This window comes from Oreochromis niloticus, linkage group LG2 (assembly GCF_001858045.2).
Source record: "Oreochromis niloticus isolate F11D_XX linkage group LG2, O_niloticus_UMD_NMBU, whole genome shotgun sequence".
In the NCBI taxonomy this organism is placed as follows: Eukaryota; Metazoa; Chordata; class Actinopteri; order Cichliformes; family Cichlidae; genus Oreochromis; species Oreochromis niloticus.
The window spans coordinates 28,876,922-28,904,921 of NC_031966.2; the positions used below are offsets into that span (position 1 = coordinate 28,876,922).

The following is a 28,000-nucleotide window of genomic DNA, read 5'->3' on the forward strand; positions in this document are numbered from 1 at the left end:
AAATCTTTATACTGTACAGTTTTAATTCCAGTAAATAGACGTGAGTCACAGTATGCGGAAAGGTCAAATGAGAGCTGGTTTTTGAATGTTTATAATATCAATAATAACAACACCAGAGGACGTTTTTTCACTACGGGCATGCATTTGATGTTATGTGCTGGGTTTGTGCAACAAATCGCACTAAATAAGCAGGGCAATCATAAATGCATCTACCGATTGATTTTGTCAAAGTATGCATATTTAAGACGACAGTGCTCTTAAAGTACCATGGCAAATAAAAATTACAGTTATGTACAAAATACATATTTATATATAAACCTCACCTGTCTGGAAAGTGAAGGAAGCAAGGTGAGTATTTCCAGTTTACTATGCACAGTTTTCTCTGCCTTGGCACCATTCTTCATAATTAACCCAAATAAGCTGTTTGCTCCAAGAGTCCAGGTGAACCCTGAATTTATAGATGGTCTGCAAACACTGAAGAGGCTGTGAGATGTTAACTACTGTATAATCGGTCAGGCTCAAACCAAATTAAAACACAAAGCAGTCACAATCATCATGTCAATTTGCTCATTTACAGGTTTATCAATAAAAAGAAGTCTTAAGTTGGACCGTTTAGGTGCTTGGCTGTATTTTTTCTTTTACAGCGTTGACACAAAAAGGATAGAGGAACCTCAATATCACTTGGCTCTGTGTGAGGTTGGGGGCCCAGCTTTAGCAGGAAAAGGTGAAGTGGAAGAGATGGGAGAAGGGTGAGCAGTCTGTGGAAGACCTTCTGTACGAGGAAAAGAAGAAAAAATCAAAGAAAAGCTAATTATGCTAAAAATAAATAGACTCATCAGTAAGTCCAGGTTGACTTACTTAATTTGGGATAATAGATATAAATTTTGATTTGATAATTAAACAAATATAGCACTTTAAATTAAATTTTGACCTATTTTTGTCTTTTTTGATGATCATCACTTTGACACAGTAGCGTATGATGCTTGTTTTTGGACTGAATGTTTGGTATCACATGTTTTTGGACTTACAGTCCAAGTCAAAAATTAGGTTACACACCAAGTAGAAAATCTGACTAATAATTTTACAGTTTTGACTTGTTAAATCAAAATTTTTAATTATTTCTCCTTTATTTTGGCACAAGTCTTTTAGTTTTATTATTATTATTATTATTATTATTAACAGTAAATCTTTGCTTATTATCTCACAGTTTTGACTATCTGTTACAGCAACATCAATTCATTTGATTTTTTCCCTTGTACTGGCAGATATGATCTTCCATAGAACACACTTTGCATTGCAAACAAGTAGGTCACAGTCAAATTTCCGACGATTCGATCCGCTCTATCCACGGTAGACCAGGGGAAGGTGTGTCCTCTTGTTTGTCACCTGCTCTCTCTTTCCTCAGCTCTGGCGCTTCTTTTTCCAAAGTGCCATCTCTGCTTCCTCCGCCTGCTCCTCCACCTTGTTGCTCCCTGCTCGCCCGCAGGTGTTGCACTTCCCTCTCGAGCGCTTCGTTGCGGTGGTACATGTCTAAGTAGCTGGCCTGCAGCTCCTTCTGGTAGCGGATGACCTTGTCCTTTTCCGTCTGCCACGTGTGCCTCTCTTCCTCAAAAGCCATGGCCTGGGCCTCGCTCTGGCGTCGCTCCAGCAGCAGTTCTGCGCGCAGACGCTCCTCTGTGGGGCCCCCGCATCCTCCTGCAGAGAAAGTGGTTCACATGGCTTCAGCTAGAGCTGTCGGCGGGGAGGGGGGACTATGATGAAAAACACTGGCTGATTTTAAATTCCTGCCCCGGTTACTCAAACGACCTGATTTTTGGGTTGAGACATGGAAATGTCAGAACTGAAAATAAGCCAATCATCTATGTCAGACGGCTCACTTAGTTTAATTTTAAAAACACATCTGTGACCTACAAACACTGTGGTGTGAAACAGTTGCTCAAAAGTGCAACTAACCCAAATATATGAAGACATGAGAGATGCAACTCTACCTATCGCTCGAGCAGATGGATTCTCTTCAGCTTCTTTTTCGTCTTCGTGTGCGGCCTGAGAAGGTCGTCTGTGACGCTGTGTCCCCTGCAGGTCAAGCTTTAAAGCATCTATCTGGCGTTCCCTGTTGCGCAGCTCTGTTCGCGTCTCCCTGAGCTCTGTCTTCAGCTGGAAGATCTCACTCAGCTTCTGAGTTACCTCTGCCTGGGAGTCCCTCAGCTGCTGCTTCAACAAGGAGATCTCCCCCGACTTCTGGCAAACCTGAGAGGGAGAGAGTAAAAGGGAAATGAAGGAGGCTAGGGGTCGCCATGATTCAAAAAGGACAAACAAGGAATCCAGATATCTTGTCTGTTCCCTGGAGTTATTTTTATGTGCTTCTCCATGCCATGAACTGTGACTGCCCTGGCCTTCCACGGCCTCACCTCCCACTGCGTCTCCTCCAGGGTCGGACTGGTTCGCCTGGGCACTGCTCCAGCGTCCCGGCACATTTCCTTTCTCATGCCGTCAAGCTCCTCTTGCAGCCGGTTCTTCTCCTGCTGGACCTTAAACAGCTGCAACTGCAGGCTGCGCTGGGAACGCTGGGCATGCTGGGAAACCTGACGCAGCTTAGCAGCATACAGGCGCTTCAGCTCCTCCACTTCCTTCTCCCATAGACGCTGCTTCCCTTCAAACACCTGAGTGCGGTGGAGGAGATGAAAAGGTCAGACGTTAAAGGGTGATGAAGACGGGTGCGTAGACTGATGCTGAAGAAGAAGATGATTAGAGTCACCTGTGCGATGGCGCCCTCGCTCTCATCCAGGTTTCTCTTCATTTGCTTGAGTTCATGCTCTTTCTCCACCAGGCGCTCCTCCAGATCCCGCACCTGGAAAAGACAACAGCATGAAGCATTTAGGAATCTTGAAATCACACCCACCACTCATCCCCCCAGCACTCACCACCTCCTCCACAGACAGGGAGAGCGTCCATTCATAAGGAGGTGGAGCCTCCACGCTATATGGAGCAATACGGCTCAGAGTAGCCATGCTTCGACACGCCATCTCCCCAATGGGCACGCCCCCTGACCCCACAGCCTTCATTCCCAGAGAGGTGCGGTCCAGGGAGCCGATGGTATTGATGTGGCCCATAGATGCACTATTTAAAAAAAAAAAAAAAGAAAAAAGAATCCACAAAGGCCATTAAAATCTCTTCTATTATCACAACCCACACAGTCATTAACCATAAAAAAATCAAATATAGCAACACTGCTTTTCAGCTCAAAGTATAGTTGAGACACTAATACTGCAGCAGACCTGATGTGAGCCAGGTGTGGGCGGAAGGGAGGTCGGTACGGCGGCAGGCTGCTCATGGAGTTATGGCCCGAGTCTGACAAGTTGTCATCTTCCTGGCCCATCCCACACACCGAGGAGAGGGCCTACACAGTCATAATTATACAGCTATTCATCAGTGTAGCATTAATGAGCCGAAAAAAGTTTCATTTTAGCCATAAATAATGGATGGAAACGAATTTTATAAAAAGTCACGCACAGTTAATTGTTGTGCACCTGTGATCTCGCTCACCCGGCTTGCAACTCGCAGCTTTCCGCCAAGATTAATAAATGTAAACGAGCAGCAGGGTAAACGAGATAATAATAACAAGATGGATGAAGGTTGTAGCGTTAGCTCACCTTGTTGCCGGCTGACGCCGGTCCTCCGTGACGTGACGGTGAGGAAGAAGAAGACGAGGTGGAGACAGCTTTGGGAACATGGGCGTACGCTCTGTGCAAGCCGTTGGAGAGGCCATGATCCACATCCTCTGATTTGGAAGACGGGTAGAGATTTTGCATCGAGCTAAAGTTCTTGGGGGTCACAGGCTTAAAGGCCGAAGACCTCAAACGTGCCTAAAGGATGAAGAAGCAAGATAGTAGAGAGAGGTGGCAAGGCTACAAAACACGAGTCACAATGTCTCTGTTAAATCAATAGCATTCCACCCACTCGATGTTTTTAGTGTTAATTCAAGCAGGAAAAAAAGGTGATATTTGATTGATTTCAGCATGCTGCCAGTGATGTACAAATGTGATATGGATCAATTTACCACAGCCCTAGAAGCCTTTTAGTGACTGTAAATCATTTCTAAAAAGGAAACAATGGGAAATCATTCATCTGCATTTGTGCAGATCTGTGCAGAACGCCTCATAGTGACTGTTGTATTGACCGTTGTAGGGGATGCTAAAGGTAGTTTTGATCAAATTGCTCAAAATATTGAGGGTATTTCAATATTTGAGGGTAAAATATTTTTTCTTATATTTACTGAGTCTCCTTGGTCATGAAGTTAACATTTTTACTCTTACAGTTAAAGTTTTAGCTGTATTTTGCAGCCATGTAATAAACTGAAAATGAGAATATCCTCCTTTGAGTTTCTTTGATACATCAAGAAATAATAAAACTTCTGAACGGATGTTTTCGCAGTACTTTAAAGAAACATATTCACCTTTTCGTACTTGCCCGCGCTTGGCAGTGAGTTCTTTGTAAGATCTACCTCAGTGCCATCCTTATGGTAAACCTTAGCATAAACGTTATCCTCCTCCCGTCCACTGACAGAGCTGAGGCCCGAGATAATGTCCTTCTTGCCGTCGCTGCTCGGGCTCGCTTTAGGCTCTTTTCTGTTTGGAAGCAAAGTAAGCCAGCTTAGGTCAAGTTCTATCATTTTTATAACACCTTGCAGACTTTTTCACCTTCAAAAACCTGCTGTTTCGAATTCCTACTAAGGAACGTTTTCCTCATCACAACCCACCTGTTGATGTTGAGGTAGTTGAGCAGCTCTCTCTGGGTGAAGCCTTTCTTCAAGAGCCCGTTGCTGTGTTTCGGTCTCACCTGGGGCACTGCTCGGTTGCCTTTAGTCGGAGAAACATCCGGCCTCTCCACCAGACTGCCTACACTTCCCATGCCGCACCGCGGGGACAGGGGCGGGGCTGGGCAGGGGTCACGGAAGTTTTTGCTGGGGCCACGGGTCAGAGGAAGAGTCTGGACCGAGGTTGCCATTGATTACAGGTCACAGTGGGGAGAGAAGGTGCTCTGTAACAAAGAGAAAAACAGAGAATTTGTTAATTTGATGTTTGTCCATAGTGTGTTCACGGTGGCCTCAAACGCTTTGTTGACCTAGAGTGTCAGAGTTTTGGCATTCTTCATTCATAAATATTGCTAGTGGTTAATTTCATACATGTCAAACTATAGAAAAAGAGTCTGCGACTGTGGTAGCAGCTCTGCAGAGCTGCAAAGTGGAGCTTCCATTGTCATGCCAATAGGCTGATGTTTACCACCTGCACTGTAGAAGGCATGCATTTACAAGGCATCTTTTGCATTGCGATGCAAATGCATGCTAACCAAAACACCGGGAGTAAATAGGAAGTAGAGGTCAGAGAATGAGTCACTGGATTAATACAATGGAAACCATGAATATCTGCATAACCCCAGTTCCAACAAAGGGATGGGATGCTGGGATGGTTCCCTTAAAAAGGAGAATATGTTGCCCTAAAGCTATAACTGCCAATCACACAGCCACTGATACACTCATATACCATCAGACACGCAAGCTTTAGAACCGAGTGATAACAAACCAAACGGTCCCTCTCCTCTCCGTGTCTGGAGGACACGACATCTATGTTTTCCAAAAGGAATTTCAAATTCCGATTCTTCTGACCACAGAACATTTTTCTGTTTTGCCTCATTTTAAATGAGCTTTGTCCCAGAGAAGAAGGCAGTGTTTCTGGATCACATTCATATACGGCTTCTTCTTGATAGAGCTTTAACCTATATTTGTGGATATCATTTTGATGATATCATGACATATTCAAAGTCTTTGCAATTTCATGTCGAGGAACATTATAATGAAATTGTTAAACTCTTTGTAGACCCAGTTTTGCGCAGACTTGTGAATCTCTGCCTCGCTAAGATACTCTTTTTATGCCCAGTCATGTTACTGAACTGCTGCCAGTTAACCTAATTAGTTATAAAAGTGTTCCTCCAGCTTTTTTCTTTTTAGTACCACTTATTTTTCCATCTTTTCAATGCCCATGTTCCAATTTTGGGGGGAATTGGGGTTGTAATAAATGTGCCAATCCATTTATAATATCCTGACATATTTTACTGGAAAGATCCACATCCAGTATTTTTTAGATTTTCACTGTGGACCAAAATGTTGGAGCGACTGACACTGGCTTTTCTCCTTTGCTGAAATAAACCCCACCTCTTGCCCCTCCTACTACTGTTAGTGGATGTTAATCCTCTGAGGACGCGGTTGAGCTGACACGCGTTTCATCAGCTGTGTTTGTCTGTACAGACAGCTGTCCCACAGCACAGCTAGAACAACGCAGCCTCCCACCGCAGCCGAGCACAGCACCGCACTACAAAACAAACTCGTAAAGGCTGAGCTCAATGTGCGTTAGATGACAGCAATGAAACTGAAATGATGTAAAAAGAGGGCAAATCCCCAAAACGTGTTATCACGGTTATCTTTCTATCTCTCAGAGGCTTGAGTTATGTTTCCCCACAGGGAATCAAAAGACCACAAGATTATGTGAAACGTGTACCCTGTCAGGGTAATGCTGTTTTCCTCTGAGGTCGGACAGCATATGTCCTATCGTAAGCCTGTTATGCAACTCTGATCCAGCTAGGTTACTACGACTCATTTCCTTAAAAAAGGGAGAGTGAGGTGCTTTTTGGTTGACAATGCACATTATGGAAAATCAAGTCCTGTGGCTGCTCATTTTCTTTGCAAATTTTCCTACCTTTCATGAAAGCCCATCACACCGTGTGTTGTTTTATACACTAGATTTACTGTTGGAAATACACTCATTTGCATTATCTGTTGCCAAAACTAAAACAAGCAGTTAAATCACCAGAATACCCAAGTAAGAGGCCTGATTACTTTGTCAGCGCGTTCACCATACACAACATTATCTTCTCTTTACAGCCTCCCTCTCACTGCCGGCATATCCGCTCCTTTCCTTCTTTTCAGCAACCTCATTAAGGATCACTATTGATTTCACCCTTTTGACCCTCTCTCTTCCCGTGCATAAACACCCCCAGCAGCCATAAAACATTCTCGAGACCATAAAACCTGCAAGTGCGCTGCAGCCTTTCCGACTATAAACAGGACCCGAGGGAGGAGCGGGCTCCCTTCATGTTCAGCCAACTGATGTGGCACCTAAAGAACAGGTAGACTTCAAAGAGGCCATATGGGGACCTTTTACTTGTTTTAGCCCATTTACTACCAATCTCGAATACTTAGCATCGGTCCTGACCACACTTACTTGTCAGCAACTATTTGTATTTACATTATACATTAACAGACAGCCTGGGTGGAGGGGGGTGATAAATTTGCCTTCTTTGTGCAATTTGTCACTATTTGAGATGCAGCTGCCAAAAAACACTCTAAGGTAAAAGTATGCCAGCATGAGACTGAACCCGACAGAGCAAGCATGCTCTAAGAGAAGTGTGGGTATTTGATTATTTCTCTCCCAGGATGCTGCTTAGCAGGTGACTCATAAATCTCACAAGAGACCCTAAAAGCAATGTAAAATGAGAGTTTTCTTGCTCCTACTGGAACCTGCGTTGTAAGAGCAATAATGGGAAAATAAGCAAAGACTAGTCAGTGGAACTGACTGCTAATCAGCAGCACATTTCCAGTTATGCAACAGCAAAATGCCATCAAAGTCTACACTATGTGCATTATTATGTGCATTACTTAGCAGGCACAAGCATGAAGAAACAGCCTGTACTTATTAAAGAGAAACTGCATGTGCGATTTCCATTTAAAATGTTGCTTTGCTTAACGATTTAAATGAATCTTGAAATTAGAAAAAAAAAAAGTCAGCGTGCTGGGCAGGAATATATTGGAGATCAGATCTAGGATCATCCCAGCTGTCGATTCACACTCGTGTCATACTCGCATCCTTATTTTATTCTTACTTTCTACCACATTTGAGAACAGACACCCACAGTGGCACTCCGGCATTTCCTCTCGCTTCTAATACAATCCACATTTATCAAGTGTTTTGCACTGCTGGCCTCGACAGTTATGGTAATTATGCAAATGGTTAAAATAGGCAGAGAGAGCTGTGCAAAGGCAGCTCCAGCCCACTCCATTCGGGGCTCTCAGCCAGGCCCAGATCAAAGCAGACGAAGCTACTCATGTTTATATTCATGATATACTACACCCCCCCCCCCCCCCGAAAAGTTGAAAAACAAAACAAAACAAAATTTCCACTAAAACATCCGCTTCCTAATAAGCCGATATAACATGCTGAGCTCAGGCTGAGGAAAGAAACCCGATAATCACTGATAATGAATATCAGACGCTTTGTTAACAAGTGTGCTTCTCTGCTGCTGTCCATCTGAGGCCTGGGTCAGAGAGTGACACCAACTATGTGAGTCAGCCTAAATGAGTGCGTGTGTTTGAATGTGTTTGACACCACATGAATAAATCATGAGTGTGCCAAACCTAATGGGCACTGGTCAAGGTCTGACTCAGTATTTTTAGCCCGACTACTTTACTCGGCGCGTGCCTTCTATCTACCAAAAACACGAGAGCCCAATCGATTCTTGATGGGAAGCCGAGCTCGGGGTGGGGGGTGGGGTGGGCGAGGCAATGCTATTCCTTTTGGGTAGATAAGAAGATAAAAATCCTTTCAGCAGGCAACCGCAAGCCTTGAAGGACTGAAGAAATCTTGCATCCAGTTGTTTTCCATAATTGCTTTCTAGTTTATGGGCCCGAGTAAACTGGGAGACAAGGCCAGATTTACGGCCCAACCCCGACTAGCCAAAGGGGCCCTGAAATGCAACACTCCCCCTTAAATCGCACACGTGCGTGCGTGCACATCAAAGCAGCACCTTCAACCAGCCTTGAACAGTTATAGTCCAATTCAAAGTAGTCTGCTCTTGATTTATGCTTCCTTTAAAGCAGTGATCAGCTTTTTTTAAACCTTTTTTTTTATTCAAGCCTTGTGAAGATAACAGATGCTTCCTATGCTCTAAACTTTCGCATGCACATGCATTCTTCTGATGTGTTTCTTTGCAAGAGATGCACAGGGGCTATATTTTGCTAGCACCACTTGTCAACTTTGTTGTAAGAGCTGACCATCATCTCCTGTCTTCAAACAACATGTCCACATTAATTGCAATTTCCAAAATGAGAAAATATTTGTCAGGAAACACATACTTCACACATCTTGCTAAACGAAAAACCCCTGCATGCGCCTTTCTCCGTGTCCTCTAGAAAACCATACCCTTACCACTTTACTGCAATCACAAAGAAAACAAAACACGCCTTGAAGAAGAGCACTTCAAGGACGATCCCTCCTGAGATCTTGTAATCAGACCTCCTGTGTGCTTTTCAATGAAATTCTCGAGTTTGAAGAGGGACCATTTCAAACCCTTAAACCGGGTCTCTGACAGAGGAGAGGATCGCAGTGAAGCCAAATTCCAAAGATGCTTAGCAGAACACAAGCTCGGGCTCGTCAGTGTTTGATGCACTACAGGCTCACTCCCACGGACATTCACTCACACTTGTGTGTGCGCCGGTCACTCAGCGCACTCCCCAAAAAAAGAAAGAAAGGCATGTGCACAACTCGCAGCTCTGGATCCTCTGCCCTCTTCCCTCGGCACTCACTCTCTCTCTCCCCTGCTCACGATCAAAGTTTGTTTACGTTTGTGGGGTAAGTTTTGCAGGTTACATCTAAAACTCCCACACAGCACGCACTCTCTGTTTCATTATATAAGCTCTATCAAAGCTGCGCTCGCTAGATTTTCACAGCTGTTAGTTGTGTAAAATGCAGCTGATACCATTAGGCTGAGTTATTTTATTCTACAGAGAATTCTGCAACTATATTTAACACCTACCCCGACAGCCTGTCCTGAGAGACACTTCCCATCAAAAAATAAGGCCGTGACAGCATCTTGTAGTAGTTTTTGTCAGTGTCATAATGCACAGTGCAAACACCTCATAGGAACTGCTGAGCACGGTGGTGGAGGGGTGATGATTTGGGCTCGTTTTGTAGCCACAGTTGTTGAACTGACCATGAATGCCTCTGTATACCAAAGCATTCTGGAGTCAAATATGAGGCCATCTGTCTGACAGCTGAAGCTTGACTAAAATTGGGTCATGCTACAGGATAGTGATCCAGGCATGGCAGCAGATCTACAACAGAATGACTGAAAAAGAAAGCGTCGCAAAGGCCCGGCCAAAAGTCCAGAGTTCAACCTGACTGAAATGCTGTGGTGGGACCTTAAGAGAGCTGTGCACGAATAAATTCCTGCACATGATAACAAACTGAAGCAACAGCAGAAAGAAGAGTGAGAGACTGATAACGTTACACATTAAATGAGTACTTCAAGTTAATGCTGCTAACGGTGATTCTTCAAGCTGAGTCACAGTGTTTTCTTATGGATATACCCCGATATACCTGCAACATTGGTCACTTTGCATATGGCCAGCAACGTCATCATTATAAAAATCAAGAGGTGCACTTTGTCTTACGGTGCCAATCGGCAGGCATCACACACCAAATATAACAGAGTCCTGGGTGAATTTCCAGCACAAGCTCAATTCTTGTGTTAGTTATGCATTTAATTATAAATTGTTTAAAAATGTAATATACGGTAATTAGTGTGGATGCTGATAAGCATTCACAGTATTGTTATTATTAATGTCCTACTTTAAAAACAGAGTCTAAGGTGAAACTGATGTAAGTGAATGTGAGTTTCGTTTTATATGAGCATGCTTTGAGAGTCTAAATGTGTCAGCAGCAGGAGCAGCAGCGGTGTGGTAAGCTGTGCCTGAGGCCGATACGGAAGGTACCTTATACTACACGTGAAGCAAAGAAGAGCTCCGCTCTGTGATTGACTGTTACATGCTAGCCTGTAATGAGTGAGTGTGAGAGTATCTCTGGCTGTGGGGCATGACAGCACAGGAGTGTTACGCAGCAGTCTCTAATTGTTAGCAGGTTATTCATTACAGACGGGGGATGTAGTTCCTCTCCACAGGCCCAGAGGCCATTCAGAAGAACCTAGACAGTAAAGAGCAGGCTCATTAAATGTTATTTCTTCTGTGTCTCCGATGGTAGCTTTTATGTCATTTAGCATCTGTGAAGTCCAAACGGATGCAACTGGAAATGCCGCCTCAAGCACAAGTGCTTCTGGGTGATTCTTGTCTGTTTTCTAACTGAGGGACAGGGAGGGCATCGCATGAAAGGTTAAACTTCATGTCATGAAACCCACGATGACAACTGGTCTTTCTGTGAAACACGGGCTATAATTTGGCTGGTGGTTGGACGTGGCACTGCCCACTGTTTGGTTTCACACTGCCCCTATTCATGATGAATACGCCAGAGGTTAATAGAGGTTAAAGGTCATATTTTGTCATGGCTATAGATACTACTGAGCAGATAGCAGATAGCTGAGAGCAGACACAGACATTTCATTCTGCAACTTCCAAGAAACACGTGCCGATGGATTTTAGGAACCCTCGTCTGTAAACCCTACTATTACTGCACATGCTCGTTCATTATACGCTAAGCGGAAGGAAGGAGGCCGGAGACTGGTGAGTGTCAGTACCACAGTCTAGGATGAGACAACAAAGATCCACGAATACATCAGGAAGATGACCCCAACCGATCGCATGCTCAGTGAATACCTCAGGCAGCAAAAACCCAAGAAAGAGGAGGAAGAAGAGGAACCATCATGGAAGGATAGGAAGTGGCTGACATCCAGAAGTCCTACCAGTGGCTGGACAGAGCTGGACTGAGACAGCACAGAGGCACTAATCATGGCAGCACAGGAACAAGCTCTGAGCACAAGACCCATAGAGGCTGGGGTCTATCACACCAGGCAAGACCTCTGGTGCAGGCTGTGTAAAGATGCCCCTGAGACAATCCAGCACATAACAGCAGGGTGCAAGATGCTAGCAGGCAGGGCATACATTGAACGCCATAACCAAGTGGCCGGCATAGTGTACAGAAACCTGGAAGCCTGGAAGTCCCCAGGTCAAAATGGGAGACGCCCCCAAGGGTGGTGGAGAATGACCGAGCTAAGATCCTGTGGGACTTCCAGATACAGACGGACAAAATGGTGGTGGCCAACCAACCAGACATAGTGGTGGTAGACGGCCGTAGTGATAGACGTAGTGATACCAAATGACAGCAACAGCAGGAAGAAGGAACACGAGAAGCTGGAGAAGTACCAAGGGCTCAGAGAAGAGCTTAAGAAGTTGTGGAAGGTGAAGGTAACAGTGGTCCCAGTGGTAATCGGAGCACTAGGTGCAGTGACTCCCAGGCTAGGCGAGTGGCTCCAGCAGATCCCAGGAACATCATTTGAGATCTCTGTTCAGAAAAGTGCAGTCCTAGGAACAGCTAAGATACTACGCAGGACCCTCAAGCTCACAGGCCTCTGGTAGAGGACCCGAGCTTGAAGGATAGACTGCCCGCAGGGGCGAGAGGGGACTTGTTTTTAATGATATCAGTGGCTGTTGTTTGATTTTTATGCATAAACTGTACCTATGCGGTGTGAAAAGCTGCAAAGCCAATGTGTCTATTAGCACCTGCATTTTAAAAGGAGGCTCCTCTGCCTTCACATTGAAGTTTGACTTTATAGAAATCTACAAGAAAGAAATTGTTAGAATCTAGCTTGATTTATGACCTCGGCAAACACTTTCCTACTGAGCTTATGGTCTTAATCACTGGTTACAGCATGATATTCATTTTGTAAATTATAGTTTCATTTAGAGGAAAATGAATGATTAGGTAGGGTATGATTTAGGACTGGCGTACTGTGTGCTTGACAAGTTTCCACCATGCACTTAGATCCCAAATTTGTTGGAAAAAAATGCCCCACAACTTTTATAATTTTTCCACCGCAGCGGTTTTGAAGTCAAACAATCAATATGTGATTGAAGTAAAGACTTTTAGTCAAAAATCACAAAGGCTTTAGCAACAGTTTTGCATTGACTGTCTAGGAATTACAGCCACTTGTATACACAGTTGCCAATTTTCAGACTAAAAATTAATGGACAACTAACTGATAAGCAGTTTTATGGCAAAGTGAGGCCTGTTGCCTTATTATTTCACAAGCAGCAGCATATCTAAAGCTGATTCAGAGTGTTGAATTAGTAGTTTAGGTCTTTCACTGTTGCATTTCAGCCCAGACAGTGCGAGTGATGGAGGCCATTATTAGGCTGGAGAAACAAAATAACACTATCAGAGAGAGCAAAAACTTTAGGAACGACCAAATCAACAGTCTGATGCATTCTTAAATGGTAGGAATGCACTGGCCTGCTCAGCAACACCAAAAAACCTGGACGACCACAGGAGACAACTAAAGTGTATCATTGTCAAAGTCTACAATCAAGAGACAGAGAGGGTTTAGTCGAGGTGCAAACCATTGCTTACACTCAAGAGCGAGAGGACCAGATAAGACTTTGCCAGAAATAACCTGAAAGAACCTGCTTTAAAAAAAAGTATTTGAACAGATAAAACCAAAACATATGGTATTATCTGTCAAATGTGGTGGGGTAAATGTTACTGCATGTGCATGCATGTCTGCCTGTGGACCCTGGTCACTGGTGTTTATTGGTGATGTGACTGCTGACAGAAGTAGCAGGAAGAAGTGCACAGGGCCATACGCTCTGCTCAGATTCAGCCAAATGTTGCAAGACTCAAGGCAAAGCAATCAGATCTTATCAATGGATAAGTCTGTCACCTGATCTCAACTCAGAAGAGCATGCTTTTCAGTTATTACACACAAAATTGAAGGCTGAGAGACCCACAAACAAGCAGCAACTGAAGGTGGCTGCTGCAAAGGCCTGGCAGAGCATCTCAAGGGAGGAAACAGAACAATGGGTGATGCCTGCGGGTTCCAGATTTCAGGCAGTCACTTGTAGAGGGTTCATCCAAAAGAATCATCTGATTTTAAAGTGCTTTCTGCAGCTGTTCTTTGGTAATGGTTGAAACACATACTGTGCGAAAGAGTGGATTTGTAAGTTTCAACACCACAATCTTTTATGTACTTTCATGTGGTGCAGTGCTTTACTTGAAATACCTCAAGGTCTCAATACCTCTTTTAGATTCTTAAGCCAGTGAGGAGAAACTAATATGGTAGAAAAATGCTCTTCACATAAAAACAGAGCCACTGAGCACCAGTACTGCCAGTACCAGTATCAGCTGCATGTGGCATGTCACATATATTTACTACAAAATCCTGCCATGCATGTCATTCATCTTGTTTTCCTTTTACTCTCAAAATTGATGTCGTCAGTGGATGTGAGCTGGCAACTTAATCGCTCTGATCCCTGAGTAGACAGATGAGACCTCTAACTAATAATTTCCACAGCTGGATCAACAACTTACTGACCCAGAAAAGAAAACCACGAAACTTACTTGAGACTCAAAGTTCAAGAGGGTTTTTCAGAAAATCTGCAGGATTATTCTTAAGAGCTCCTCAGCTCGATACAGAAGTCTAACGTTTGTGATCTGACTGGCTGCATCTGCCTTTCAGTAAATCAGGTGATGACTTCCTCTCAGGCTGATGTGGGTTTCCTCACTTTGCATCAGTTTGCCTATCGACGCAGGCCTGCAAAGTGTGCTTTGGCTATAATGCCTCTGTTGACTTCACACTATTTCTGCAAAGAATCCAATGACCACAGCAGCCGTGTTGGTGTTATCTGGATTGACCGGCTGCACCATATTGATCTGTAGCTGACTGATGTTACATAAATCTGTTTGATTATGGCAAGACAGCACAAGGCAGAGCCCTCGTAGGGACCTGCTCTCACAGCGCCACGGGTATTATTTGTGTTATTTATGGGGGGAATTTATTCACCAACTTCCCTGCTGTGGTGTTCATGTAACTGTGACTCAGTAATGAGAGCAGGTTTTGTTAAAATATGATCAATTTGCAGTGTGAAAAGAATTGCATAAGTTTGTTTGGACAAATGCCTGCGTTGCTCCATCTGTGAGGTTATAAGTTCAACCTCTACATGTGGGTTTGTGTACGTTCGTCTAGTCCTGATATGACTCATGTTTCGGGGACCTACATATGTTTACACAATCACAGTATGAATCTGCGTCTCCCTTACGAGGACAAAAAATATTTATAGGTGTTTTAGGATTAGGCAAGTTATGATTGTGTGGATTTGTTCTCCTGAGGTGTACATACACAGCTGTGTGGAGCAGCTGACCTCAGTGTTGTTTTAGGTTGCCTTTCACTCCTTTACATATCACACTTCCACACAGCATACATGCTTATCCATCTCACAGAGCAATAAACTCTGCATGTCGCACCAAATCATCAACATCCAGCCCCTCGGTGACCCTGACAAGGGCAATCTGTAGAGGATGGATGGATGGAATATTTAATTATTACAAAAAAATGATCAGAAAATTCAATAAACACTCCCGTTTTCAAAAGATTTGAATTTTTTGGCAATTATAATGGGAAGGTTAATGTGTTCAAAGTCATTTCCTCTTTTAGTGTCTGTGTAAACGTGTTGTTTTTAAACACTGCTCAAAGCAGTACGATTATGACTTATAACAACATTAAATAAATGTATAACAATCAATGTAAATAGCTGATGATGGTATAAGCTATATGAGATACAGGATGGGGCTGTTGCTATTCCATATTTTCCCATAACTTACATGTTCCTATTGGATTTCTGATGGTGCCAAATTGTTAGTATTTCCATATGCTTTTGTTAAAATTCACAAATATAACTGTACAAAGTCTGTCTCAGGCTTCGGCTTGCATCTAATAAAAAATAGAAATGATACGGGATGACACGACTGGTTCCACAAGACGCTTTAAACGAAGCTTTAGAAAAACATGTGGATCCACTATTCAAAACAAAAACTGCTCTTCAGCCACAAGAGACGATGAGTTAGATAGTAGCGTGGGAGCCGAGATGAAGGCCTTAATCTCTGAACAAACTAAACAACTTATTGTTCCATAAGCCCTTCCTATTACAGTACTTGTTGCTACAACAGTCGGGATTTCTTCTCCCACATGAAATGCATCATAGTTTGTAATTACAGCAGTATCAGGTTTAGCAATCAGAAGTCCGGAGTTTACTGACAGCTCTATGATGGGAAAAGAATTTGAAACTAATCAGGAATCAAACAGTTGCCAAGAGATTTTTCTGGATTGTAGGTGTTGCTTTTAAAGCGACTTATTAGCTAAGGTCTTAAATATGAAAATGACACACGCGGAGGACTTGAAAATAAAGAATACAGCATTGTTCATGTAGCACACTGCAGAGTGCTGCTATTTTTGCAGCTGAACTCATTAAAAATGCTAAGATTGACCAGAAAATTGTTTTTTGAAATGGTGTCAAAACAAAAAAAAGACAAAAAAGAAAAGAGAGAGAAATCTTATTTTCCTGAAACCAACAATATGCAGAGAAAGACTTTTTTTAGAGGAAAAACTGAATCCTTGACCCCTTCAGTCATAGGATCCAGCAGCAGCTCTTCTTTGTTGGTAGGAGGCAGGTCACTTCAAATCAATACGGAGAAGAGAGTTGCTCTTTGTTCTAATAATATGCTTTTGACTTTTACAGTCCAGATTTACACCAAACTGAACATTTTATGGGAGAATTTGGACGTGCTGGATGTGTTAGTCAGCGCTCTCCACCGCCATCATCAAAACACTGAGTGCAGAAATATGGGGGAGAATGCTGCTCCCGCCTTACAGCAGTGCCTTAGAGGAATAGAGAATAAAAGCCACGAAGAAATAAAGCTGTTCAATTCGGTGCAGTTTCATTTATATTGAACAATAACCTCAAAGAAATCTGACTTTTTAAAGGGAAACCCAACGATCCAACAGTGCCTCTCTGAGCAAGCTCCTGATGACACGTGCCATCATTATGCTGGTGTTTGATTTTATCTATCAAGATGAACTTATTATGGTGAATTTCATGGTTCATTTCTCACTTTTTGCCTTCTAAATATGAGGTTCGCTGCTCATGAACTGGTCAGCATTTTGCATCTTTTAGTCTTTAGCCTGTGCAATTTCAACTAACCAAGCATGACACAATTTGGCACTGGATTATAATTTTCTTACTTTCATACTTGGATCTAGTCTGGGTGATAATTTTGCATTAATATGCAGTTCATGATGCCTGACATGCTGAGAAAATGCATGTCAGGCATTCTGTATTTTCCTTATTTTAAAAAGGAGATCAACAGCTATAAAACCAGCAACATGCTAAAATATTTCTTTACTTACCTTTGCTGGCATTTGTTGATATTTATTGCACTTGATCCTGAATCCAGTTCAAGTTGTGCTTGGTTTCTGTGGATAACATGTAAAGCCTGTATAGTGTTTGCCAACTGCTGCTATCAGCAGAGCCATGTTCAGCGCAGAGCACAAGTTCACTGAGAGCGGTGTGAGGAAACAAACCCACATTCCTTACATTTCTCACTGGGTAATGATTAAATATGCCATGCCGTTACTTAACACGTGGAGCTCTGATGTGTTGACCTTTTCCTCTGCTGGAGGACTTTGAGGGCTGTGGGACATTTTTAATCTGTTATCAAAAGTAACTTTATTCCCATGAGAACCTGGTAACGGCAGCCCAACAACAACAGCTCAGTGGCCGATTATTCAGCCACATAATCATAGGCTGCAGGTAATATAATGTTAAACTGAGCTGATAAAGGTTTTTTTTTATTAAATTCTTTACAGTAAGGAGGGGTGAGCAGAGACTCACTGTGGCTTCTTTGTTTCCTGGAGCGGTTCACGCAGGAGTCACCGTTCTGTGATTACATCGATGGAAATTGAGTGGTTCCCACATCGACCTACACCTGAACCAATTCCACTTAACAGCTGCAGTGAGTGTGCAAGCATCCATCAGGACGCCCTGGATGTTAGGCCACACACTCGGCACAATCAACACAGGGAAACGGATGCACTGTAGCTAAAAACTGGTTTGGATTCAGAAGCTAACCGGCACACATGGACTAACCCGTGTGCAGGTGAAACTGCTCTGCCGAACACATCCCAGCAAATCCTTCTGATCTCATTTGCACCAGAGAGAGAGAGAACTGAGGAGGGATGATGTCGGGTAGTAAACACTGATGCTGACGAAGGCTGATGCCCAGTCAGAAGATCAGCACTTTTTCCCCCTTCCTGGCTGAAGTTTCCCTGTAAATGAATTGATGCTACCAGAAAACACCTTATTCAGCCAAATGAGGTCATATGTTTACTGTAGAGAGTTTACACTAACAACAAAAGCCGCAAGAAATAGCAGCGACATGTGAAATATCACCTAGATGAGGTTGTTTTGTTTTGATTGCTGTTGCAAAAATAAAAAATAAAAAAAATCTCAAAACCAATTAGATTTAATTTAACTGACTGGAGAGCAAAGTCAGTTAAATTAAATCTAATTGCTCAGCCTGGGTACAGAATTCATGAATAGACCTCAGGGAGAATTCCAGAGACACAAATAGACCATCAGACCAGAGATCATTCAGATATAACAGGAAAAGAAAGCGTGGTTTTATTAACGAACTCTCGATGCACTCGCTGGAAGGCAAGTACCCCCGTTTACTATTATTTGAGGACCGTGCAGCTTCATTTTGGACCATTTAATAATTAACCGTTAATTAGCATATCACTTCTGAGCTGGAAGGCTGATTCTGCTGCTCCGAGTGACGTCACATCACCGGAGAGAAAAGATTCAGTTATAAAGTTAGCTAATTCCAAATCAGCTTCACTGCAAACAAGAATTCCTCGTGGGTGAAGTAATTAACAATCAGGATGCTTCCCTCTTCTCTCTGCAGCTTAGGCTGCTCTTTGACAGCGCTGCCTTAAATCTCAGTGCATTAGAGCATTTTAAGGTTACTTGTATGCAAATTAGTCAAAATTTCCCTGGAGCAATCGGGGCTGTGTATTAAATGCTAGTAGATACACAGATCTTTGAGCTTAAGCCAGAATTGAGGTACTTTCACTTTTATAAAAGGAACATTGTTAACAAATCTAAACCCAAATCATAAGCAGACATGAGGTGAACAGAGAGTTAACTTTTCACACTAAGAGTGTCTTTAAATAGTAGGAAATGTAGAAGGAAAAAGCACTTGTTTACCTGTGTTTGTCCACCTGAAACTTCACTTCTCTGCTCCTGATCCCATGCACGCCCTGTTTCTCTCTGTCACGCTCGCGCTACTGATGATGACATCACATGACTCGTGTTTCCCAGCCTGCGATGGCAGCTGGGAGGTGCGTGGATAAAGAGGAAACTGCTTCAGCCACTGACCTGCAGGAAGACGTTGCACTGGTCTAAACAGATGGTTTGGTCCCATATCAACATTTCGGACTCAGCTAAGAGAGCTCTGTACGTTCCTAGTTACACTACACCCTTCCCTCCTGCTCACTTCTTTGTGCACTGTGAGCCCTCTCAAAGGCCAGTGTGGTCAGACTGGTTCTTCCAGTTTCAGAAACAAAAGCCCCCGCATGTGAAAACGCTTTGAAGCCTTCAATGCAGACCTTAAATAAAACTCCCAGCTTCTCTGGACAACAGCAACGTAGTGCGTCTGTTTGCTTGAGGATAATAAGACAATCAGGAGGGATTTGACTTAGGTTACAAAGCAGACAGCATAAATGGGGAAAGAAGGATGAGGGTATGAAAAGAAAATAAGAGGAAGATGGGAATGAGGAAGAAGTGGAAAATGAGGGCATGCGGAGGGGCTGAGTCTGAGTGGACTGTCTGGACAAGAGTCTAAGTCTCCCTTCCTGAGGCTAAGTTACTGGACGGGTTCGACACCATATCAAGTTACACATCTCAAACTAAAGATGCTGGGATCTGAGAAGGAAGAAGAGAGAAGACATTGTTCTCTGCTCTGTAACCAGAAGAGAGTGGCTCCTTTCTTCTGTCCTCGCCATCCGATGTGGGCCAATGAGCTGAGGGGAGCGAAGTGGGTATCCGGACCATCGGGTGGGCACACAAGAATCTCAGCTCATAAAAGCACCTTGCCAGCCAGGGATGCACTATATTGAGACTGGCAAACTATTAAAGGCATTCCAGAGCTGGAGTATGATGTTTTATGGTGCCCCTTGGCCCGCTGAGTGTAATCTGAAGAAAATAAGCAGAAAAATGAAAAGAGGGGATAACCCCATCAAAGCTGGACAGCCCAGCCCAAAACTTGAGCAGGTGCTCCAGTACCCCTGTCATTACTGTATGTGTGGGCCCCCACAGGGCCTCAGATATCAAAGGCAGTCACTCCCAGCTGGCTGATAGAGAAGTTCAACCAAAAAGAAGAAAAACAAAAGAAAGAAAAACAAAGTAAGAGATGGAAGATCCTGAAAAATGACGGTGGCGCATGCATGTGAATGGCGGCAAGCATTGCAGAAGGAGAGGAGACAAAGAAGAGAAGATAGGAACGTGTCAGAGCCTGCTTACAGTTACTGTACCTGTATGACCAATCAACTAGACGACAAACTCATTGTCAGCTAGACTCACTTCCTCTGGCTAATCTCTTCTGGACAATGTCATCACTGGAAGGCGCTATGGGAGGTATGCTGGCTGTCTGGTTCTTGAGAAATACCATTATCCTGTTTTAGACCAGAGCTTACTGTGTCTGCCACACAGGAGTTAGCTCTTGTAAAAAGATTTTGCAACTCTGTCTGTAAGGATTCGGGAGACGTTAATGCGATTAGTTAATGCAACTTTAAAAACTGAAGAGTCACAAGTGTTAGACTGTTAGATGACAACACCAATGCCAGTCTCAGATCTGTACGGCAAACATACACAGCATCAGTTAGCTTAGCGTAAAAAACAGGAAACCATTATTCTGGTTCTCTCCGAAAGTCACATAATCCACTCACCAGCTCCTGTAAAGCTCACGCGCTGGCACACAATGTCTCATTTCTTTAATTTGTACCAACATATAGCCTTTTGGCAGGGCTGCATTACCGATTCTTCCCTGTTTCAAGCATGCGGCAACTGCTGGGATAAAAAATGTAGCCAATGCAACAGTGTAGCCACTTGAGGCTGGCTTGTAAGCAGTTAGGTATCTGTGTTTGACTCATGAAGTGTGCGAATACAACTTGCTAACCAAGAATACAAGAACATAGACTGTCCACACATACAGTGAATCAGACATTTTTGTGGTTATGTTTGAAAACTCGGCTTTAAAATTGAACCACTGTATGGCACACCACAAAACATCACGGCCTACATCATCAAATTTGTGCTGGTATGGTTCTGACCTTGAAGGCACCTTAAGGCTTTTGGTTGGCATTCTTAATACACTTGTTTAACATATATATATATCAGATATATTAGGTGTAAGAATGTCCATGATTTTTTTTATCCATGATCTGTCTTTTTTGTTTCTTGTAGTCACTTTCTTTTGTTGTTGAAAGTATCAATAAAACAATAAAGAAGAAAAAGAATACAAGCATTTTATAGCACAATTTCAGCACTGCTTGTTTAGTTGGCTGCAGTTCATTAAAAGTATATTATAAAAGAAGTTATGTGTGTACAGATTACACATGTTAGACCTCAGTGTCTTTGTTATGTAAAATCAAACAAAACTTATAATTAAAAACAATATGGGGTCCATATCCTTCAATATGTGCTTTACAGACTGAAATAATTATGAAAAGCTGGTACATACTTGTGAAGCAATATTAAATGGAATAATGTTGGAGATCCACTCACTGGACACTTTTTTTCAGGTACACCTTGATGGTATTGGGTTGGACCTCCTTTTGCCTTCAGTGATGCCTTAATTCTTCATTCACAGATTGAACAAGGTGCTGGAAACATTCCTCAGAGATTTTGGTCAATATTGAGAGGACATGTCATGCAGTTTGTTTGTTGGCTGCACATCCACAATGTCGCTCTATTGGATTGAGGTCTGGTGACTGTGGAGGCCAACTGAGTACAGTGAACTCATTGTCATGTTCAAGAAACTAGTTTGAGATGATCTGAGCTTTGTGGCATGCTTTTATGTTGTTTACATCAGCGGCCCCCAACCCCCAGGCCACGGACCGGTACCGGTCCGTGAGTCGTTTGGTATCGGGCCGCGAGAGTTGAGGGCAGCTCGGGTGAAATTTTATGGTTTTCCAGGGTTTTTATCATTGACTCGGTTTCCCTGAGTTTTTTTCCCGTGTTGTAGTTGTGTGTCTTATTTTAAAAGAAATAGTTACATGTTACCATAGCGACCAGAGAGGATTAAGGGGCAGAGAGGAGGATGTTACTCTCAATGTTGTTGGCGCATTTCAGGAGGCCGCTGCTAATAAAGTTACACAATTACATAGTGAATTCGCGTTTATTATTACATTTACAAAATACCACTGTTTTTGTCTTGGTCGTATCATTTTATTTTGTTGTATTTATCCACGACACCTTAAAGGCCGGTCCGTGAAAATATTGTCTGACATTAAACAGGCAGGTTGGTGCAAAAAAAGGTTTGGGGACTGCTGGTTTACATCACTTTCTGACTCCACCATCAAAACGTTGCAGTAAAAAATCGAGGCCCATCAGACCAGGCAACTTTGTTCCAGTTTTCTATTGTGCAACTTTGGTGACCCAGTGCGAATTGTACCCTCAGTTTCTGTTCTTAGCTGTGGCGTTTGGTGCGGTCTTCTGCTGCTCTGACCCACCTGCTTCAAGGTTTGACATGGTGTGCACTCAAAAATGCTCTTCTGCATAGCTCAGTTGTAATAAGTAGTAATTAGAGTTACTGTAGCTATTGTCTCCGACCTCTGATATCAACAAGACATTTTCTCCCAGAGAACTGCCACTACCTAGATATCTTCTCTTTTTCAGATAATTCCTCAGAGATTGTTTCGCGGTGGATCCCATTAGATCTGCATTTTTGAAATACCCCGCCAGCCATGCCAGATTCAAAGTCACTTAAATCACCTTTCTTGCCCATTCTGATACTTGGTTTAAACTTCAGCAGGTCGTCTTGACCACGTCTATATGCCTAAATACAATGAGGTGCTGCCATGTGATTGGCTAGATATTTGCATTAGATATTTGCAATGAGGGGCAGTTGATAAAGTGCCTGCTGAGTAGAGCAGGGCGATATGGCCAAAAATATTTATCACGATATACATTTGAAAATTTGCGATAACGATATAACTGACACCAGACAAAATACTTTACAACTCCACAACTTTATTAGTGCAAAAACCCCATCAATGTATTTTCACTTAAACAAGCAGCTGTTTTTTATGTGCATTAAAGTTATATAAAAATATAACAGTGCAAATTCCTTGCTGACAGTTTAACCAAAAGGCATTTCCAGTGGAAATTGGCCGACATATCCTCAGCATAACCATGTATAATATCCACAAAACTTAAAAAGAGGTTATACACACACAATACGGTAATATTATGTTGAAGCACAGTGCGTATCACTCCGCGAAGCGCCCGCCTACGATAGCCGTAATGCTCCGACAATCCATCAAGCGGTGCGGGTTCGTAGCTTAGCAAAGTCGTACTAAAACATTTGACAGATTTTCGAGCGCCGTGTACCACATAAAATCGTTTCGAGGTCAGTAAACACAACCAGAATTCATACATAAGGCACACGGGATTATAAGGGGCACTGTCGATTTTCAGAAAAATCAAAGGATTGATTTTAAGTGTGCCGTATTTTCCAAACAACACGGTAATAACGACGGCCCGCTAGCATGCGCTACCATGCAAATAGTGCTTTGTTGTGTATCTGACAGACGAAAGCTAAACCAGTTCCAAACCACTGAAGTTGCAGCATTTTTACAAACCAATTCTGGTTTCATTCAACGATCCACTTTCGCTCTTCTTATTCTGCGTCGCCGCCATGTGCGTATGTAAACATAGGCACTGCGCATGCGCGTTTTACCCATATTCTATCGCGATATTTCATTTTCCTATCGTTGCCCAAAATTACACCGGTATTACCGTGAACGGTATGATATAGCCCAGCCCTACTGCTGAGTGTATATCAATAACTGTCTGCTTGTGTTTGGTCTTCCAAACACTATACAGGGAGTGAATAAGTGTACAAGCCAAATACAGCTTTAGCACTTCACCCTCCTGCCCTGACATATCTGGTTCCAAAAATTAAAAAAGCTAAAATCGAGGCATAAAAATAGGAGTTCACTAACCAATGGGTGACACATTACAGCAGCTATATTCATACTTTCATACAAGCTCCTGGTTTTCAATGACATAATAAAAGAAAAGAAATACGGCATCAACAAGTCTTCACTGTTGATCCACTTAACTACCTGTGAGACATAAGGGAGAGACTAGGAGGTCATGGAAGCTCACTGTAACCTTTAAACCACCACGTTGATTTCTTTTGAGAGCACACAATGTGACAGCAAACTGAAATGCCGTTGGAGAGAACAGAGCCGCGGCTGCCTCGACGACCGCTACTTGTACACGCAGATATAAATACAACAATGCCCACTCACAGAGGAGGGCTTTGACTCGTGGCCTTTTGTTCTGCAACGCTACAACTCTTCAGAATAAATAAGAGACACGGGCTGAGCGCAACGCAACAGACAAACACAGAAGGTAACCGCTGCTGCTGATAACTACAGGGAGGAGGTGAGTGTGAGCGCTTCTCACGGGGAGATAAGCCCGATCAATAAAAACACAAGCAAGCGATAAGGCTGAGATGAGGTAAACACGTTGCATTTGACTCACGGGAAAATGTTGCGTTCGTTAAACGAGCCTGTAGTCCCGGGATGAGGCGATGCCAGAGTGAGCGGCGGAGCTATTCACGTCATTCTTCTGAGTTGGTGACATTTAAAGACAAAAGGGTCTGTCCGGCCTCCTACACTCTCAGACCTTTCCCCTCTGAAGGTCAAAGGGTTCGGTCTGTCTCATGAGGATGAGATAATTGTTAAGCATTCAGGTGGGAGGTCAACTAACCACGCAGTCAGTTATATACCACCAAATAATGGGCAAAGTACATTTTTGCAGGGATTAAATGTCAAAAAGTGAGTCTGGCAGTTAAACTGATTTTGAATGACAGAAATGAGTGTGTGGGCCACCAAGCCAGCTCCCGATGATGCCAAATCCACCCATGCTCACTCACACTTACACTTAAAACTGTTATACATCATGAATCTGTGATGTTCTGTACTTTGCAGTACTTATGCGAAAGTGTGAAAGTTGGGGACTTTCAGAATATCTCTGGCAGATAGCGCTGGACAACTTTAGGATTAAACCTGCATTGCAGCCATGTTACCTCATAGCTAAACAATCACAATCAATGTTAGCCAACTAACACAGCCACTGCTCTGCAGGTTTAATTTGCAAAGTTGTGACTTTGCTGCATTTAAGTTTCAAAATCTGTTAAGAGGAAGTGGCAGGAATGGTAAAATACTCCCAAAGATCAATCTTCAGCTATAAGGAAACACCTGCCGCTCGGGGCCAATGATTAACTTGGGTGTGTTCTTGGGCACTTGGAAAATAACTTGTGAGTGAGAACAGGGGCCACGCTAATGTAGCAAGCATTGTGGTTCACATGGTTAATACGCTGGTTAGAAATTACACAGAACTTGCTGCCAGTTACTTACACAGTTCCTGATAGAAACTACTCTGACTGTGGTGGGTTTGAAAGCTAAACAGCATTAAATCAAACGGTGGCAGAATGAAGGCTGGCAGCCCTGCACGCTTGGCCAGGTCCTGCAGTGATTTTCTTAACCTGGCCGGGCTTTAATTGCAGTGACAGACGGCCTTGAGAGCAGATCAGGCCAAGCCACGGGGAGAGGGATGAGCGAAGGGGAGGAGTGCTGAGTGTAAGAACATGACACTTTCACCTTAGAGCAATCAGACATGGAGTTTTGGGGATGACCGCACACAAAACGGACAAGGAGAATAGGGTAACGGGATAAGCTCGGGATCAGGAGAAGTGAGAACAGAGGTTGGAGGAAGGGGAAAATCTGTGGAACGCTGAGGCAGACCAAAACCAGTGAGTGGAAGGAGAGCTGATTAGTGTTTGATTAGGTGGCTAGCCTGAGGGGAAATATCACACGAGGAGGACTGTGCCATTACTACTGTGCTCTCCCCATTCCACCATCTGCTAGAGTGTAGTACGCATGATTGGCTTTCTGTGCACTTTTGTGCCACAAAATAATATGAAGATTAACAGCATATTGCATCGTATGGAGCACAATGGGGGGAAAACATTCAGTTGCACCTTTGGTGCCTGCATTAAAACAAGCAAAGTATGAGAGTGCAGAAATGGGCGAGCCCACTAAACATCAGTCTGATTGATGGACCACAATCTGGATCCTCTAATCTTTACTACACTCACCAAATAGTCAGCAGAATATGTGTTTCATCAGCTGCTTGTGCTTTTGGGAGACAGACACAGAGGCACACTCACAAATGCAAACTCACCGGGGGAGCATCAATCCCCCGGAGCTCAAACAGCTGAACGAGGAGCTCTCATCAGCTGTTTGGCTGATTCTGCTGAGAGAAGAGCACCGAAGACTGACTGTGTGTCAAAAGAAAGAAATAAAAAGCCCTAAAAAAATCCAACAATCTCCCACAAAGAGCTTAGATTTAATATTCTAGAGTGTACAACATGTCTATAAATAGTGTCACCGCCTTTTTTTTTCTTTAATAGATCGAGAGCACATGATCATTTGGGATTAAATCAATATACAGTGTGACAGCCAAGGTATTATTTTTACACTGACACAAAAGAGAGATCGTTATATTTGCTCTGCAGATTCTTCAAATAGTTATCAAATTATTACTTCTCTGTACATGTACTGATTGGCTGCAACAAGTTTCTGCACACACACAAAAAAACAAACTACATGAAAGCAATCTGCTTTCACAGACACAGAGGTTAAAGCTCTGATTGCAGTATTTTATCTCCTCGGTGATCACATGGAGGAATGTGTTTTTATGTGGCGACTTGAAGCCTAAACAGCACTTAAGCTGTCTCGGTGATTGCCATGCAGTGACGAGCGCAATCTCACACCGGCAGAGACAGCAGCATCACCCCGCCATCACCTCCAATCTTAAATTACAGGAATGGTTAGCGCGCAGTCTCCAACAACAGCCTGCACTTGTCTCTCTGATGTGCGCCTGCACTTGCGTCAGCACACACCCATAACCACGGCAGTCAAAGGACTCCTTCTGCAATGCTCCACGACTTCTCGGGTCAGAGGTCACCTGTGGCCTCTGGTCTCCACGACGACAGCCTGGCAGTCCCCAAGACATCCCCCCACAGGCACCAACCTCCTTCCCCCTCCCACGCCATCCAAACACAGACGCTCACAGAGAAACAGCTTTTGTCCCCAAACTCCAGGGCATCAAACAGAGAGCCAAACATTTACAACCGTGCAGGCCCAACAGTAGAAGTGCAGGAGACCACCAAAGCTGCAAAGTGACAAGAGTTAAAGGCTAAAAAGAACAAAAATATATGGGTCCACCAGCCCCCCTTCTCTTTAACATACTCACTGACAGGGTGAAAGCACTGCAGACGGCTGGGTAGCCGTAAGGATTAACCCTGATTTAGGAGCTAAAAACTTTGGGGGAGCGACACTGTGTCACTTTAAAGGCTTTAATCTGCACAGGCAGGCTTATCAAGCGCGGTCCTTTCACGTCTTAAGTTGTTATTTATTGATTGATTTATTGGATCATCATTGACCACAACGCACCATGCAGTGACACAATTTCCAGCTGCAGCTCTGCATGCGCAGCAGTGGAAGCGGATCACGGCAAGATTAGGAAAAACAAACTGGCGCTCACCATATTCCGCATGCAGGACATCTCTGGAACCAGCACGGCCACTCTGCTGCAGTTCTGTATCCCGGTGCTTATAAGAAGGGAGGAAAAAAAGATTTTTAAAAAAAGAAAAAAGGTGGCTCCCCGGGGGTATTTTCCAGTACTTTGGCGATCGACCGGCGTGGAGAGAGTGGAGTTCAGACTGGGACTGTGTGGTTTCCCTCGCAGAGGTTTGAATAGCGGAGAGCAGAAAGAGGGAAAACACGACAGGCAGGGAAACATGCGCCTGTCCTGTCCCCC

At 43.4% G+C, this 28,000-nt stretch overlaps 1 protein-coding gene across 4 annotated transcripts; it reads right to left on the reverse strand.

Moving 5' to 3' along the window:
• Positions 1–3: 3 nt before the first annotated feature.
• Positions 4–27,996, reverse strand: n4bp3 (NEDD4 binding protein 3). Of its 4 annotated transcripts, XM_005467944.4 has the most exons (11): positions 27,725–27,996; positions 19,091–19,261; positions 4,757–5,037; positions 4,454–4,625; positions 3,651–3,863; positions 3,276–3,397; positions 2,922–3,117; positions 2,756–2,848; positions 2,409–2,660; positions 1,989–2,247; positions 4–1,695 (listed from the first exon to the last, which is right to left on the reverse strand). In XM_005467944.4, the coding sequence occupies exons 3-11, from the start codon at positions 5,002–5,004 to the stop codon at positions 1,316–1,318; spliced, it is 1,935 nt and encodes a 644-aa protein (XP_005468001.1). In that variant the 5' UTR covers positions 5,005–5,037; positions 19,091–19,261; positions 27,725–27,996; the 3' UTR covers positions 4–1,315. The 4 variants fall into 4 exon arrangements, with proteins under 4 accessions (XP_005468001.1, XP_005468000.1, XP_005468002.1 ...); XM_005467943.4 differs by lacking the exon at positions 19,091–19,261; XM_005467945.4 differs by lacking the exons at positions 19,091–19,261; positions 27,725–27,996 and adding an exon at positions 24,656–24,792.
• Between the last annotated feature and the right edge of the window lie 4 nt (positions 27,997–28,000).